Here is a 15,509-nt window from a genome sequence, read left to right on the forward strand (position 1 = left end):
CCGGAGCCTGTCCTCCGCAGCGGGAGAGGCCACAACAGTGAGAGGCCCGCGTAACGCATAAAAAAAAAAAAAAAAAAAAAAAAAAAAAAAAAAAACATTTTTGCTAAAAATTGATTTTTGCAAAAATCAACTGACCATATAAGTATGGGTCTATTTCTGTGCTTTTTGCTATGTTCCATTGGTCTATATGTCTATACTTATGCCAATAATATACTGTCTTGGTTGTAACTTTGTAGTAAGTCTTGAAATCAGGTACCTTAAGTCTTCCAACTTTTTTTTTTTTTTCCAAAATTGGTTTAGCTAGTCTATGTCCTTTGCCTTTCTGTATGAACTTTAAAATGAACTCAGCAGTTTTTTTTAAAAAGCTTATTTGAATTTTGTTTGGGATTGCGTTGATTCTATAGGTTAATTTGGGGAGGATTGCTATCTTAATGCAGAGGCTTCTATGCATATGATATATTTTCCATTTATTTTGGTCTTTTAAAATCAGTTTGCTTTCTCAACTTCTACAGAAAGACAGCTGGATTTTGATAAGGATTGCTTTGAATTGATAGATCAATTTGGGGAGTGTTGCTATCTTAGCATTATTACGTCTTCCAGTCCGTGAACACAGTATATCTTTCCATTTATTTGGTCTTGTTTAATTTCTTTCAGCAATGTTTTTGCAGTTTTCAGTGTACAAGTCATATACTTCTTTTGCTGAATCTATTCCTAGTTTATTCAATTTGATGCTATTATAAATGGATTTAAAAAAAAATCCTTTTCAGAATGTTCATTGGTAGTGTATAGGAATAATTTTTTTTTTTTTTTTTTAATGTCCGCACCTCGCAGCTTGTGGGATCTTAGTTCCCTGACCAGGGGTTTGAACCTGGGCTCCGGCAGTGAGTGCTGAGTCCTAACCACTGGGATGCCAGGGAATTCCCAATAAAATTGATTTTTATATTGATCTTGTATCCTGCATCCTTGCTGAATTCATTCATTAGTTCTAATTTTTTTAATAGATTCTTTAGAATTTTCTCATGTATAAGATCATGTCATCTGTAAATAGTGTTAGTTTTACTTCTTCCTTTCTAATCTGGATTTCTTTTATTTTTCTTCCCTAATTGGCCTGGATAGAACCTCCAATACAATGTTGAACAGAATTGGCAAGAGTGGACATCCTTATCTTTTTTCTTTTCTCCTAAGGGGAAAGCATTCAGTTTTTCACCATTAAATATGACATTAACTGTGGATTTTTCATAGATGGCTTTATTTTGAGAAAGTTGCCTTCTGTTCCTAGTTTAAGTATTTTTAACATGGAAGGGTTGGATTTTATCAAATGCTTTTTTCTGCATCTATTAACATAATCTTGTTTATTTTATTGATACGGTTTATAAGCTTGATTGATTTTTGATTTCTGTTAAGTCAGTCTTACATTCTTGGAATAAATCCCACTTGGTCATGGGGTATAATCTTTTTTATATGTTGTTGGGTTGAGTTTGCTAATATTTGTTTTGAGAAATTTTTATGGCTATCTTAATAAAGGATATTGTTCTATAATTTTCTTTTCATATCTTTTTTTTTTTTGGTCTTGGTATCAAGTATACTTGGTATCTTGGTATACTTGCCTCATGGAATGAGTTGGGAAGTGTTCACTCTTCTGTCTTTTGGAAGAGGTTTTGAAGGATTCGTATTAATTCTTTAAATATACAGTAGAATTCATTAATGAAGCCATGTGAGCCAGGGATATTCTTTGTTTGAAGTTTTCAAATTACTAGTTCAGTCTCTGCTTGTTAAGTCTATTCAGATTATCCATTTCTTCTTGAGCCAGTTTTGGTAGTTTGCGGATTTCTAGGAATTTGTCCATTTAATCTGTTGTCTAATTTGTTGGCATATAGTGTTTATGGTATTCTCTTATAATTCCTTTTATTTTTATAAGGTCTATAGTGATGTCTCTTATTACTAATTTTCGTAATTTGAGTCTTCTCTCTTCTTTTCATGGTCTGTCTAGCTAACGGTTTGTCAATTTTATTGTTTTTTTTCAAAGAACCAATTCTGATTTTATTGATATTCTTTATTTTTCTTTCCTCTTTTATTTATTTCTGCTTAATCTTATTACTTCCTTCATCTTGCTTTGGGTTTTTTTGTTGTCATTTTTTTTTTAAGTTTCTTGATGTGAAAGTCTAGATTATTGATTTGAAATCTTTCCTCTTTATTAAAATAGGTGTTTACAGCTGCAGATATCTCTCTAAGCAATGCTTTAGCTGCGTCCCATAAGTTGTGGTATGTTGTGTCTTCATTTTCATTCATCTCAAAGTATTTTCTAATTTCCCTTGTGATATTGGTTATTTAGAAGTATGCTGTTTAATTCCCACATATTTGTGAATTTCTCACATTTCTTTCTGATACTGATTTCTAATTTCATTCCATTGCAGTTAGAGAACATACTTTGTATGGTTTCTGGTTTTTTTAATTTATTGAAACTTATAGCCTAATGTAAAGCCTATTCTGGAGAATATTCCAAGTGCATTTGAAAATAATGTGTTGAATGTGTTTTGTTGTTGAGTGGAATGTTCTATAGATGTCTTCTAAGTTTAGTCGGCTTATAGTTTCATTCAAAACTTCTCTTTCCTGTTCCTCTTTTGCTAATTGTTCTATCCATTATTGAAAGAGGAGTATTGAAGCATCTAAATGTTATTGTTGAAATGTCTCTTTCTCACTCTAGGTCTGTCAGCTTTTGCTTCATTTTATTTTGGGGTTTCTAATGCTCTGGCAGACAGTTTACAGTTCTGCCTTATTAGCCTTTACTTCCTGCTTATGCAAATCCTCAAAGTCATCCATAGGTTGTAGGCCTTTACAGGTCTTTCCTGCGTATGTCCACAGCCCTGTACATGTACATGTCCTTCTAGAGTTCCAGAAATATGTTGGAGCTTTTGAAAGACCCTGCAGACCTCTCATTCTCCAGTTTTTCCTTTTAAGGTTTTTGGTGGGTCTCTAATTAGTCTCTTCTGGAGGCACTGCCTCTGGCACCTGTAAAGTTAAATAATGTGCCTTGGGGATAGGGCTGTTTGCTTAGAGTAAGCTCTGAGTCAGGACAAAAAAAAAGACGCCCTGAGAATGGAGCTGTTGAGTGAGCTGCCATATAGGTTAGATAGTGACAGTTCTCTTAAGGATGGGCTTTTGGGGAGCTCCAAACCCATTTTGCCCCCTGGAGTGGTTGCTAGGTTGCTGGTGTTCACAGCTACTATAGCTGCAAGGCGGTTGGTTTCAAAGCTATGGTGAAGCTGGGGGAAGGGGGATGGGACTAGGTAATGTTAAGCCACCATGAAGCTCACAGTTCTTACTGAGATTCAGGCATCTTTCTTGAATAAACATTCCGTGGATTATTGCAAGCCTTCAGTTAATTTCAAGAGTTCTGGAAAAGTTGATTTTGACTGTTTCTGCCAGTATTCTCTTTGCTTTCATGGAGGAGCAGATTATTGAAGGTTCTTCCTCCACCATCTCATAGGTCAGTCCCTCTGGGTTTTGGTTTTGTTTGGTTTGCTCTTTTTTCCTCTCTGTTCTTCTCCTTGGATGATTTCTATTGCTCTACTTTCAGGTTCATGCTTTGATGTAAACTCAGCTGTTAAATACACTCAGTGCATTTTTATCTTCCACAGTCGTATTTTTCAGTTCTGTAATTTTTATTTGGTTCTTTTTTTTATTGTTTCTGTTTCTTTCCTGCATCTCTTCATTTATCTGTTCAAATTTTCATGCATTGAAACATGTTTTGTTTCATTGAGGATAAATATAATAGTTGATTTAAAATTCTTACCAGTTCTAACATTTTGTTCATTTCAGGATTGGACTTGATTTTCTTTTCTTTTAAGAAAAATATGTTTTATTTTCTTGTTCCTTCACATGTTGGATAATTTTAGATTGTATCCTGGATATTTGAATGTTACATTATGGAGATTCTGGGTTCTGTTATTTTTCTTCACTGAGAATTTTTTCTCTTTATTTTATCAGGTAATTTTCTTGGCTGGGCTTGAATTGCAGACTCTTTCTATTGTGGCTTTCTACTGTGTCTCCAGTCTCTTCTCAAAAGGTCCTTTGTCTTTAGCTGGTCTGCTTTGATTCTGTCCCACGTGTGTGGCTTAGGGATCAGTCAGTGATGAAGGTAGTCAAGTTTGAGGATCCTCTTTCTGGCTTTCTTTTTGCAAGATTCTGCCAGTCTGTTTACTCTTCACATGTCCTACCTTCTCTATTTCCCCAACCAGAAAAATTGCTGGTTTTCCCATGTGAACCCCCAGGTGCTGCTGTGCTTGCCACACAGACTGCACTTAGTCAGAGGCTGAAAGCCTGTGATGGTAATTTACTTGTATACCTCCCTGTCTCCTCTCCTCTGAGCACATGAACTCCACAGCAGAGCCTGTCTGCTTCTCTTCACACTTCAACACCTTCAGCGAGGGAACTCCAGTCGTGGTTCTGACTTTTTCTGTATGGCTGAGCTGCTTTGACTGTTGTTTGTACATGGTGGTTTAGGGATCAGTCACGGATGTGGGTAGATAGTTTGGAGATCCCCTCTTTGACTCTTTCCCTTTTGGGCTTCCCCTAGTCTCTTCCACATTCATGGTTTCCTGGCTTCACTTTTCTGGTCCCCTGTGCCAGAAAGATTAGGAGTTCTCCATCCCCCACCGCCTCTGTGTGAAGTTACTTGTGTGGCTGCCAGTCTGTCTCTCCCCAGTGAGTGTGAACTCCCTGCCAGACTTGTCTACTTCTATTCCTTCTTCAGTAGCTTCAGGTAGCGTTTCGTATTATGTCCAGGTTTTGTAGGGTTTTTTTCTGTAAGGACAGGGGCACGGAGGATAATTTGGTAGAGTCTTAGTCCCTCTTTAGTCTTAGTCTGTTTTCAGTTGCCCTGAAACTAATCCTTTTGAAACAAACTTGAAAATTGTCTCCCACATAATATATGTAGCAGAAGTTAAAGTAGACTATTAAGAACTCCAACCAACAAGGACCTACTTTAAAAAAAAAAAAAAAAAAGACTATTAAGAATTCCAAATGGAGTGGATGAGCTTTTGCAACAGAAGATTATCTAAAAAAAGATTTTGGGGAGAGAAGAGTAGAAAGGGGGTCAGGAAAATTAAATACTGTGTCAATTCAGTATATATTTACAAAGCATTTCCATGTTCCAGATGCTGTGCTGGATGCTAGGAACACAGAGATAGACAGACTCCATGCCCTTGAACTCATAGAAATGGAATAATGGAGATGGATATGTTAAACAAGTAAATTTAACTCTCTCTAGGAATATCGTGAGCTAGATGCATCCTATCTGAGATTTCTAGCAATAAAGGTTTATCTAATTAGCCAATAAACATGAACGTGTTATATCTGTAAAGTGACTGCTACCATGTACTATGCTAATTGAGTTGGATCAAGTAACATTTGGGACTTCTGGTTTTTGGTCTGGCAGAGAAAGAATTTAGAAGTCACCATTCTGTCCTACCAACAAGTAAAAAGCTCAACAAACTGAAAAATCAACAATTCTTCTTAGATCTGCCAGAGAAGTAAGGTCACAGGCCAAACCATTGCACCAAAAACTAGAGAGACAGGCAGATGCAGAGAATCACAACTGACAGGATCAGACATCTCTGCAGGAACCAGTGCTAGGGTAGGAAAATCTGAACTGCAATTGATGGTTTGTTGCAGGCTCAATGTGAACAAGTCTGAAATTTAAAAACTCCAGGAGGACCCAGCCATAGGGAAGCCTCCACACTTTTGTGAAATTTACCTCCAGGACTGCTACTGGGTTCTCACAGTGATCATCAGAGAAAAATCCCTTGTGCTTCTGCAGGGGGATGGGGGAAAGGAACCATTTTGAAATATGTCAGAGTATTCTGTGTTTCTTAACTAAAGCCGGCCTTCAGGAAACACTATTTTGCTGAAGCTTGACCTGCTGTGGGTTTATCAGAGCTGAACTTACCTGGGAGAAGGAAAATACCCAACTCCAGCACCTTCAACCCATTCTGTCCACCTAAGGGGGAAAAAAACTGAGAAGCACTGGTGAAGTTCACATTCCAGGGTCACAGGTTTACCAAAAGACTGAGACCTAATCAAGACTATAGAACACTTCCCTCTCTTCACACCTTACTACCACATTACTAAAGATATATTTACTGTAGTGCCTTTTACCCAGTGCATCATGTGTGCCTTTCAAAAATTACAAGGCAAATTAAAAGGCAAAAAAGTTGAAGAGTTTGAAGTTTGCAGAGACAGAACAAACATCAAAACTAGACTTAGATGTGGCAGGAGTATTGGAATTATTAGATCAGGAATTAAAAAAAATACTATGATTAATATATTAAGGGATTTAATGGAAAAAGTAGACAACATGCAAGAACAGGTGGATAATATAAGCAGAGAGATGGAAATTCTAAGAAAGAATCAAAAATAAATGTTAAACATCAAAAACAATGTAGCAGAAGTGAAGAATGCCTTTGATGGTCTCATTAGTAGAGTAGACACACATCTGGGGAAAGAATCTCTGAACTTGGGGATATAGCATTAGAAAGTTCTAGAACTGAAAAGCAAAGAGAAGAATACTGAAAAAAAAGTGGAACGGAGTATCCAAGAACTATAGGACAATTACAAAATGTGTAACATACACGTAATGGGAATATCAGAAGGAGAAGAAAGGGAGAAAGGAACAGAAGCAATATTTGAAACAATAATGACTGAGGATTTCCCCAGATTAATGTCAGACACCAAACCATAGATCCAGGAAGCTTAGAGTACACCAAGCAGGATAAATAGGAAAAAAAAAAAGAGAGAAAACAAAACAAAAAACCCTACAAGTAGGCATGTATTCAAACAGAAGAAAATAAAAGGTAAAGAGAGAATAAAATATTTAAGGTTTTGAGAGAAAAACACACCAACATAGAATTTTGTACCCTGAGGAATTCTTCAAAAGCAGAAGAGAAATAAAGACTTTCTCAGACAAACAAAAATTGAGGGAATTTGTTACCAATAGAAATGTCTTGCAAGAAATGTTAAAAGTTCTTTAGAGAGAAAGAAAATAATATAGATAAGAAATCTGGATCCAAGAAGGGAGGAGCATCAGAGAATGATTAGTAAAGGTAGAATAAAAACTTACATTTTTCTTACTCTTAATTGAGCCATCAGATAACACTTTATTCAAAATAATAATAGCAATAGTGTATTTGATATTATATGCGTGTGTGTTTATGCTTATGTATAAATGAAATGAATGACAGCAAGGATACAGTTATAGGAGGGAGGAATTAGGACTATTTTGTTATTATAAGGTCCTTGTACTACCCATGAAGCAGTATAGTGCTATTTGGAAGTAGGTTTGGATTAGTTGTAAATGTATGCTGCAAACTTGAGGGCAACAACTAAAAATAGACACATAATAGATGTAATATGAAAGGGGAGAAAATGGAGTCATATAAAATACTCAGTTAAAACTACAAAAGGCAGAAAAAGTTGGAATAAAGAACAAAATTTGGAATAAAGAACAAGAAATAGAAAACAGTAACAATATGGTAGATATTAATCCAACTATGTTAATAATCATTTTAAATATCAGTAGTCTGTACCAATTAAAAGAGATTGTTAAAATGGATTAAAAAACAAGAACCAACTAAGTGTTGGGTATAAGAAACCCATTTTAAATATGAAGACACATTAAGTAAATAAATGGAGGAAGGTATACTATAATAATACTACTCAAAAGAAAGCTGGAGTAGCCGCATTAATTTCAGACACAGCCAACTTCAGAGCAAAGAAAATTATTGAGTATAAAGAGAGGCATTACAAGATACTCCAAGAAGACGTAATGATCCTTAATCTGTGTGCACCTAACAACAGTGTCAAAATACACGAGGCAAAAACTGATAGAATAGCAAGGAGAAATAGGTAAATCCACTGTTATAGTTGGAGACTTTTAACACCCCTCTATCAGAAATGGACAGATCCTGCAGGCAGAAAATCAGTAAGGACATAGTTGAGCTGAAGTTATGAACTAAGCACCATCATTCAGCTGGATACTACTGGTATCTATAGGCTCCTTAATCCAACAGTAACACATTACACATTCTTCTCAAGCTCACATGAATCATTCACCAAGATAGACCATGTTCTGGGTCATAAAACACACCTCAACAAACTTAAGAGAATAGAAATCATATAATGCTTGCTCTCAGACCACAGTGGAATTAAACTAGAAAATACTAGGAGAAAGAAAGCTGGAAAGTTCCCAAATACTTGGAAATTAAACAACATATTTCTAAGTAATAATGGACAAAGGAGAAATCTCAAGAGAAATTTAAGAGTAATTTGAACTAAATGAAAATGCTTACAAAAATTTGTGAGATGCAGCAAAAGCAGTGCTTGGAGGGAAATTTATAACATTGAATTCATGTAGCAGAAAAGAAAAAGATCTAAAATCAATACTCTAAGCTTCTACCTTAGGAATTTGGAAAAAGAAGAACAAATTAAATCCAAAGTGAGCAGAAGAAAAGAAAAGAAAAATTAGAGCAGAAATTAATAAAATTGAAAGCAGGAAATCAGTTGAGAAAATTGTTGATTTGGGGGGATTTGGTTAAAACCAAAAGCTGTTTCTTTGAAAAGATCAATAAAATCTATAAGCCTCCAGTCAGGCTAACTTAGATAAAAAGGAGAGAAGACACAAATTACTAATATCAAAAATGAAAGAGGGGACAACTGTACAGATCCCATGGGCATTAAAAGGATAATAAAAGAATATTATGAACAATTCTATGCTCATAAATTTGATAACCTGGATGCAACAGGCCAGTTTTTTTTTTTTTTTGTGGTACGCGGACCTCTCACTGTTGTGGCCTCTCCCATTGCGGAGCACAGGCTCAGACGCACAGGCTCAGTGGCCATGGCTCACGGGCCCAGCCGCTCCGCATCATGTGGGATCTTTCCGGACTGGGGCACGAACCTGTGTCCCCTGCATCGGCAGGTGGACTCTCAACCACTGCGCCACCAGGGAAGCCCCCCCAGGCCAGTTTTTTGAGATATAAAATTTGCCAAAACTCACACAAGAAGAAACAGACAATCTGAATAAGCCTGTATCTATTAAAGAAATTGAACCAGTAATTAATAACCTTCTAAAACAGAAAGCACCAGGCCCAGATGTGTTTCACTGGTGAATTTTACCAACCATTTAAGGGAGAAATTATGCCAGTTCTCTATAATCTCTTCAGAAGACAGAGCTCAGGGAATACTTTCTAACGTTTTCTATGAGGCCTGCATTACCCTAATACCAAAATCAAAGACATTACAAGGAAAGAAAACTTACAGACCAGTATCTCTCATGAACATAGACGCAAAAATTCTCAACAAAATATTAGCAAATTGAATCCAACAAGCTATAAAAAGAATTATACACCACAACTGAGATTTTATACCAGGTATGCAAGGCTGCTTCAACATTTGAAAATTAATGTATTCCATCACATCAGTAGGCTAGAGAAGAAAAATCATATGATCATATATCAGTAGATGCCGAAAAAGCATTTAACAAAGTCCAACTCCCATTCATGATAAAAACTTCCAGCAAATTGGGAATAGAGGAAAACTTCCTCAACTCGATAAAGAAAACGTACAGAAACCCTACAGCTAATGTCATACTTATTGATGAGAAACAATGGTGGGAAACAGGGCAAGGATGTCCTCTTCTTACCACTGCTTTTCAACATCATACTGAAAGTCCTAGCTAATGCAAAAAGACAAGAAAAGCAAGTAAAAGGTATAACGATTTGGAAGGAGAAATAAAACTCTTTGTTTACAGGTGACATGATCATTTATGTAGAAAGTCTGAAAGAACTGACCCCAAAGCTCCTGGAACTAATAAACAGTTGTTGCAAGTTTGCACATACAAAGTTAATATACAGAAGGCAGTCACTTTACTGTATACCTGCAGTGAACAAGTGGAATTTGAAATTAAAAACACATTACCATTTATATTAGCACCCTAAAAAGTGAGATACTTATGTATAAATCTGACAAAGTTTGTACAAGATCTGTATGAGGAAAACTACAAAACTGATGAAAGATATCAAAGAACTAAGTAAATGGAGAGATGTTCTGTGTTCATGGATAGGAAGACTCAATACTGTCAAGATGTCATTTTGTCCCAAGTTGATCTACAGATTCAGTGCAATCCCAGTCAAAATCCCAGCAAGTTATTTTTTTTTGGATATTAACAAACTGATTCTGAAATTTATATGGAGAAGCGAAAGACCCAGAATAGCTAAGGCAGGATTTAGACAGAAGAACAAAGTTGGAGGACTAACACTACCTGACTTCAAGACTTAATATAAAGCTACTATAATCAAGACAGTGTGGTATTGGCAAAAGAATAAAAAAAAAAAGATCGGTAGAACAAAATAGCTCTGAAATAGACTCTCATAAGCATAGACAACTGATCTTTGAAGAAGCAAAGGCAATACATTTGTGTAAAGATAGTCTTTTCAACAAATGGTGCTGGAACATCTGGACATCCACACCGAAAGAAGTTGACTCTAGACACAGACCTTACACTCTTCACAAAAATTAACTCAAAGCACATCATAGACCTAATTGGAGAATGCAAAACTATAAAATATCTAGAAGGTAACACAGGCAGTAACCTAATTGACTGTAGTTACGGTGATGAATTTTTAGATACAACACCATCCATGAAAGAAAGATTATTATCCATGAAAGAAGTATTGATAATCTGGGCTTCATTAAAATTAAAAGCTTTTGCTCTGCAAAACACAATGTCAAGAGAATGAGAAGATAATCCACAGATTGGGAGAAAATATTTTCAAGAGACTGTTAACTAAAGTATACAAATAACTCTTAAAACTTGACGATAAGAAAATGAATAACATAGACTTCCCTGGTGGTACAGTGGTTAGGAATCTGCCTGCCAATGCAGGGGACATGGGTCCGAGCTCTGGTCCAGGAAGAGCCCACATGACGCGGAGCAACTAAGCCTGTGTGCCACAATTACTGAGCCTGTGCTCTAGAGCCCGCGGGCCACACTGTTGAGCCTGCATACCACAACTACTGAAGCCCGTGGCCCTAGAGTCTGTGCTCTGCAACAGAGAAGCCACCACAATGAGAAGCCCGTGAACTGCAACAAAGAATAACCCCCGCTCGCCACAACTAGAGAAAGCCCGCACACAGCAACGAAGACCCAATGCATCCAAAAATAAAATAAATAAATGAATAAATTTATTAAAAAAAAGAAAATGAATAATGTGATTAAAAAATGAGCAAAGACCTGAACACACATCTCACCAAAGAAGATATACAGATGGCAGGTAAGCATATTGAAGGATGTTCAACATCATCAGGGAATTACAAGTTAAAACAACAGTGGGATACCAGTACAACATACCTATTAGAATGGCTGAAATCTGGAACATCCACAACACCAAATGCTGGCTAGGATGTGGAGCAATAGGAACTCTCATGTATTGCTGGTGGGAATGCAAAATGGTACAGCCACTCTGGAAGACAGTTTGGCAATTGCTTATAAAACTAAACATACTCTTACTGTACGATCCAGCAGTTACACTCCTTTACCCAAAGGTGTTGAATATTTATCCACACAAAGACCTCCGCACAGATGTTGATAGTAGCGCTCTTCATAATTGCCCAGACTTGGAAGCAACCAAGATACTCTTAAGAAGGTGAATGGGTGAATAAAGTGTGGTACATCCATACAATGGAATCTTATTCAGTACTAAAGGTAAATGAACTATCAAGCCATGAAAAGACTTGGAGGAAACTTAAATGCATTGCTAAGTGAAAGAAGCCAGTCTGAAAAGGTTACATCATGTATGATTCCGATTATATGACATTGTGGAAAAGGCAAAACCATGGAGACAGTAAAAGGATCAGCGTTTGTTAGGGGTTGGGGGCAATGGAGGGATGAATAGGTAGAGCACAGGATTTTTAGGGCATTGAAACTATTCTGTATGATACTATAATGGTGGATATATGTCATTATACATTTGTCAAAGCGTGTAGAATGTACACCACCAAAAGTGAACCTTAATATGAACTGTGGGTTTTAGGTGGTAATGATGTGCCAGTGTACATTCATTGATTATAAGAAATGTCGCACTGGTGCAGGGTGTTGTCAGTTGGGGGATCGTGTGGTGTGGGGATCAAGGGGTAATGGGAAATCTCTATACCTTCCTCTGGGTTTTGCTGTGAACATAATTAAAACTTCTCTAAAAAACAACGTTTATTGATTCGAAAAATGGAATTGAAGCAGAATGTAATTATTCATACAATTTTGAGCAATTCAAGTTTATTTGCACTTACAACAACACAGATTTGGAGTATTTATAAAGGATTATTGATTAAGAGATATACACTTGCTTGCATTATTCCAGTATTCATGTCAAAAGTAGAAATTTCAGTTCATCAGTGTTACCAACTACAGATTCCTATAATCTGCACACTGTAAGGCTTACTGATCATTTCACCCACTCCTGATGCTCTTACACTATTCTTTGTTAACTTTGACCTTTTAGCCTAAAACTTAGTCTAATTATGTTTCCAATTTCTTTTAACCAAGAAGTAGGTTTATACTACCAGATGCCAGAATCTTACATTTTAGATGTAACTTAGGTTACAAAGGGTCCGAACGAGTGTTTAATCTTAAGTTTCTTAAACATTTGTGAACAAGAGTCCATGTTACAAATAAGAAGACATTATAGTTATGCCTTAATATTAATTAGTTAATTCAGCAACTCATTGCCTGCTCAATACCTTCCCTGCGTCCAAGCTATTCGTTAAGCCAACAATACATAGACCTCTACACTAAGATTTATACCTTCTACATGTACCTTTGAATGACTCATTGATTTTGTGTCTGTGAAAAGACTCTAAAGGAAATTCTAAGAAAAATAATAATTAAAGTAGTCTTATCTCACTTTTCTATTGTTTGGGAATATACCTGCCTCACCTCAAATGCCAAGTTTTATTTTTTGTTTCCACATAAAGATTATATTTCTGAAAAGATTTTGAGAGAGAATTGCTAAACATACTTCTCTATTTTAGATGAGCAAGTTGTTATGGGCAACAAGCTTCTTGTATATATTAGGTAAGAGATTTTTAATTTACTTATGTGTGTATGCTTTTACAGAATTTCTCCTATATTCTTAGAGGTACTGTCATCTATTATCTGTACAGTGCTTTTCGTTTTTCAGTGTTCTTTCATGTATAGCAGTGCTTCTGAACGGTGGGTGATTCTGTCCCCCATCCCCCCTCCCCTCCACCAGACATTTGCAATGCCTAAAGACCTTTTTGCTTTGTCACAGCTGGGGTGGAGTAGAGATGCTACTGGTATCTGGTGGATAGAGGCCAGGGATGCTGCTGAGCATCCTGTAATGTACAGGGTAGTCCCCACAACAAAGAATTCTCTCTCCCAAAGTATCAATAGGGCAGAGGTTGAGAAACCCTGATACAGAGTATTTTACTTTTACTACCAACAAGTCTGTGAAATATGTATTTATCCGTATTTTATATATAAGGGCAAGAGATTAGTTTGCATCACAAAGAAGTTAGTGACAGAAGTGAGCTGAAATGTTCATGTCCTTACTCCTGGAACAGAGTTCTTCCAATAGACTATGCAGGCTCAGAACTGTGTCCTGATAGAGTTTTACATAGATAACTGGCTGGCAGACAGGCAGGAAGGTGGCAGAACTTGCTGGCACATCATTTTAGCTTCTATATGCATCAGAGTTAACTTCGAGACCTATTTCATATTTGTTACATTGTTTTTTTAGTGTAGAAGAACATGTATAGCATTTACCTAGTACTTTATCTTCTGTACTTTAAACTTTTAAGAATATGCAGGTATCTAGCTGTCTCTAACATTCAAAATTGATGACTGCTTCAAATTCACTTAAAATTCACTTTCCCCTACCCCCAGCTGCCAAAATGAGGGCATATTCAGGAGACATTTTTATAATCCAGCCCACAAAGCAAGTCGTTAGCCATTAGGAAGGTCTGATTTGGAGGTGAAACTGTACAGTTAATTTCTCATGAGATTCTAATTATCCCTGAAGTCTTGTCTGACTACAGATAGTTTTTAGCCTAGCTCATTCCCCATCTTTATTCACCATTCTTAGAACCACTGGATTTAAAAGTCTCTGAGGGGCTTCCTTGGTGGCGCAGTGGTTGAGGGTCCGCCTGCCGATGCAGGGAACACGGGTTCGTGCCCCAGTCCGGGAGGATCCCATGTACTGTGGAGCAGCTGGGCCTGTGAGCCGTGGCCGCTGAGCCTGCGCGTCCGGAGCCTGTGCTCTGCGGCGGGAGAGGCCACAGTGGTGAGAGGCCCGCGTACTGCCAAAAAAAAGTATAATGATGCTGTTAGTCTCTTTCCAGATGCTGGATATGAGACTTTTAGGTAATCTGTCCTTATTCCTTCTTGCCCATTTAGTGCAGCTTGAGTTTTTCTTAGGAAAAATAAGAAAAAAGGAAAGCTGTTACTCAGTTACAGGGTGTATTATTTTACCACCATCTCTGTTGCCTACATTTTCTGAACTGGCTATCATCTTGATCTGGGCTTGGACCTGACCTAACTGACAAAAGCTGAGCCTGCTTAAACTCCAAACTACTATCTTGGGTTTGAGAAACAATGTGTTCCCGGGAAGTTATTTAGCCCATTATAAGTCACCAAATCTGTTCTCTTTCTTCTCTTCTCTTCTAGCTGTTGTCTAGCAGGTCGTGCCTATCCCCTTGGTGACATCCCTGAAGATCTTGTTCCCTTGGTTAAAAACCAGGTTGGTGCTATTTTCATAGCGTTTTTACTCTCTTGTTGAAATGCAGTAAAGACAAATTGTAATAGAGGGTTACACATGGGTCAGGAGTTATCAGCTGTGACAGGAGAGAGGCTACATACCATCACTGAAGCCAGTAATTATAACTGAGAGAGGTTAGAGAAGTTATAACACAGTGGCAATTTAAAGTAAATTCAACCTGCTTTTATTTTATCCAAATGGGAATCATTGCTTCAGCAAGATAGTTTGTAAGGTGAGAAAATAATCACCTTTTTTTTTTTCAACTTGCAGGTTTTTGAATTTTTAATTCGCCTGCATTCAACAGAAGCTCCCCCTGAGGAAGAAATCTATCCCTATATACGGACTTTGCTACATTTTGACACAAGAGAATTTCTAAATGTATTGGCGCTGGTAAGAAATAATACGATTCTAAGGTATTTTTAAAAGGAGTCAGGGTGATAATTTTTTTCTAATAGATAGAAAGACAAATAATAGTCCTTATGCAAGTACAGTTTTTATGCCCTAGCAGTAAGGCAGGGTTTCAAATATTTAATTTTGTTTTGCCACCCATATTTTCTAATCCTTTTTCTCCCTTCTACCCTTCCTTTCCTGCTTCCTTCCCCTCTCTTTCTTCTCTCCCTTCCTGTTTCTCTATGTCTGTCTGTCTGTCTCTGTTCTCTGTCTCTTTCTGACACATCCTTATTA

The 15,509-nt window shown here is 37.0% G+C and overlaps 1 protein-coding gene across 3 annotated transcripts in view; it reads left to right on the forward strand.

Moving 5' to 3' along the window:
* The window catches only part of VPS8 (VPS8 subunit of CORVET complex), a 300,917-nt gene that overhangs the window by 113,857 nt on the left and 171,551 nt on the right, over positions 1–15,509 (forward strand). For all 3 annotated transcript variants that reach the window (XM_065876043.1, XM_065876044.1, XM_065876045.1), the window contains 3 exons: positions 13,081–13,123; positions 14,735–14,807; positions 15,096–15,215. In XM_065876043.1, the coding sequence (XP_065732115.1) occupies positions 13,081–13,123; positions 14,735–14,807; positions 15,096–15,215 (236 nt within the window). The remainder of the gene's footprint in view (positions 1–13,080; positions 13,124–14,734; positions 14,808–15,095; positions 15,216–15,509) is intronic.

This window comes from Phocoena phocoena, chromosome 4 (genome assembly GCF_963924675.1).
Source record: "Phocoena phocoena chromosome 4, mPhoPho1.1, whole genome shotgun sequence".
NCBI classification, from domain to species: Eukaryota; Metazoa; Chordata; class Mammalia; order Artiodactyla; family Phocoenidae; genus Phocoena; species Phocoena phocoena.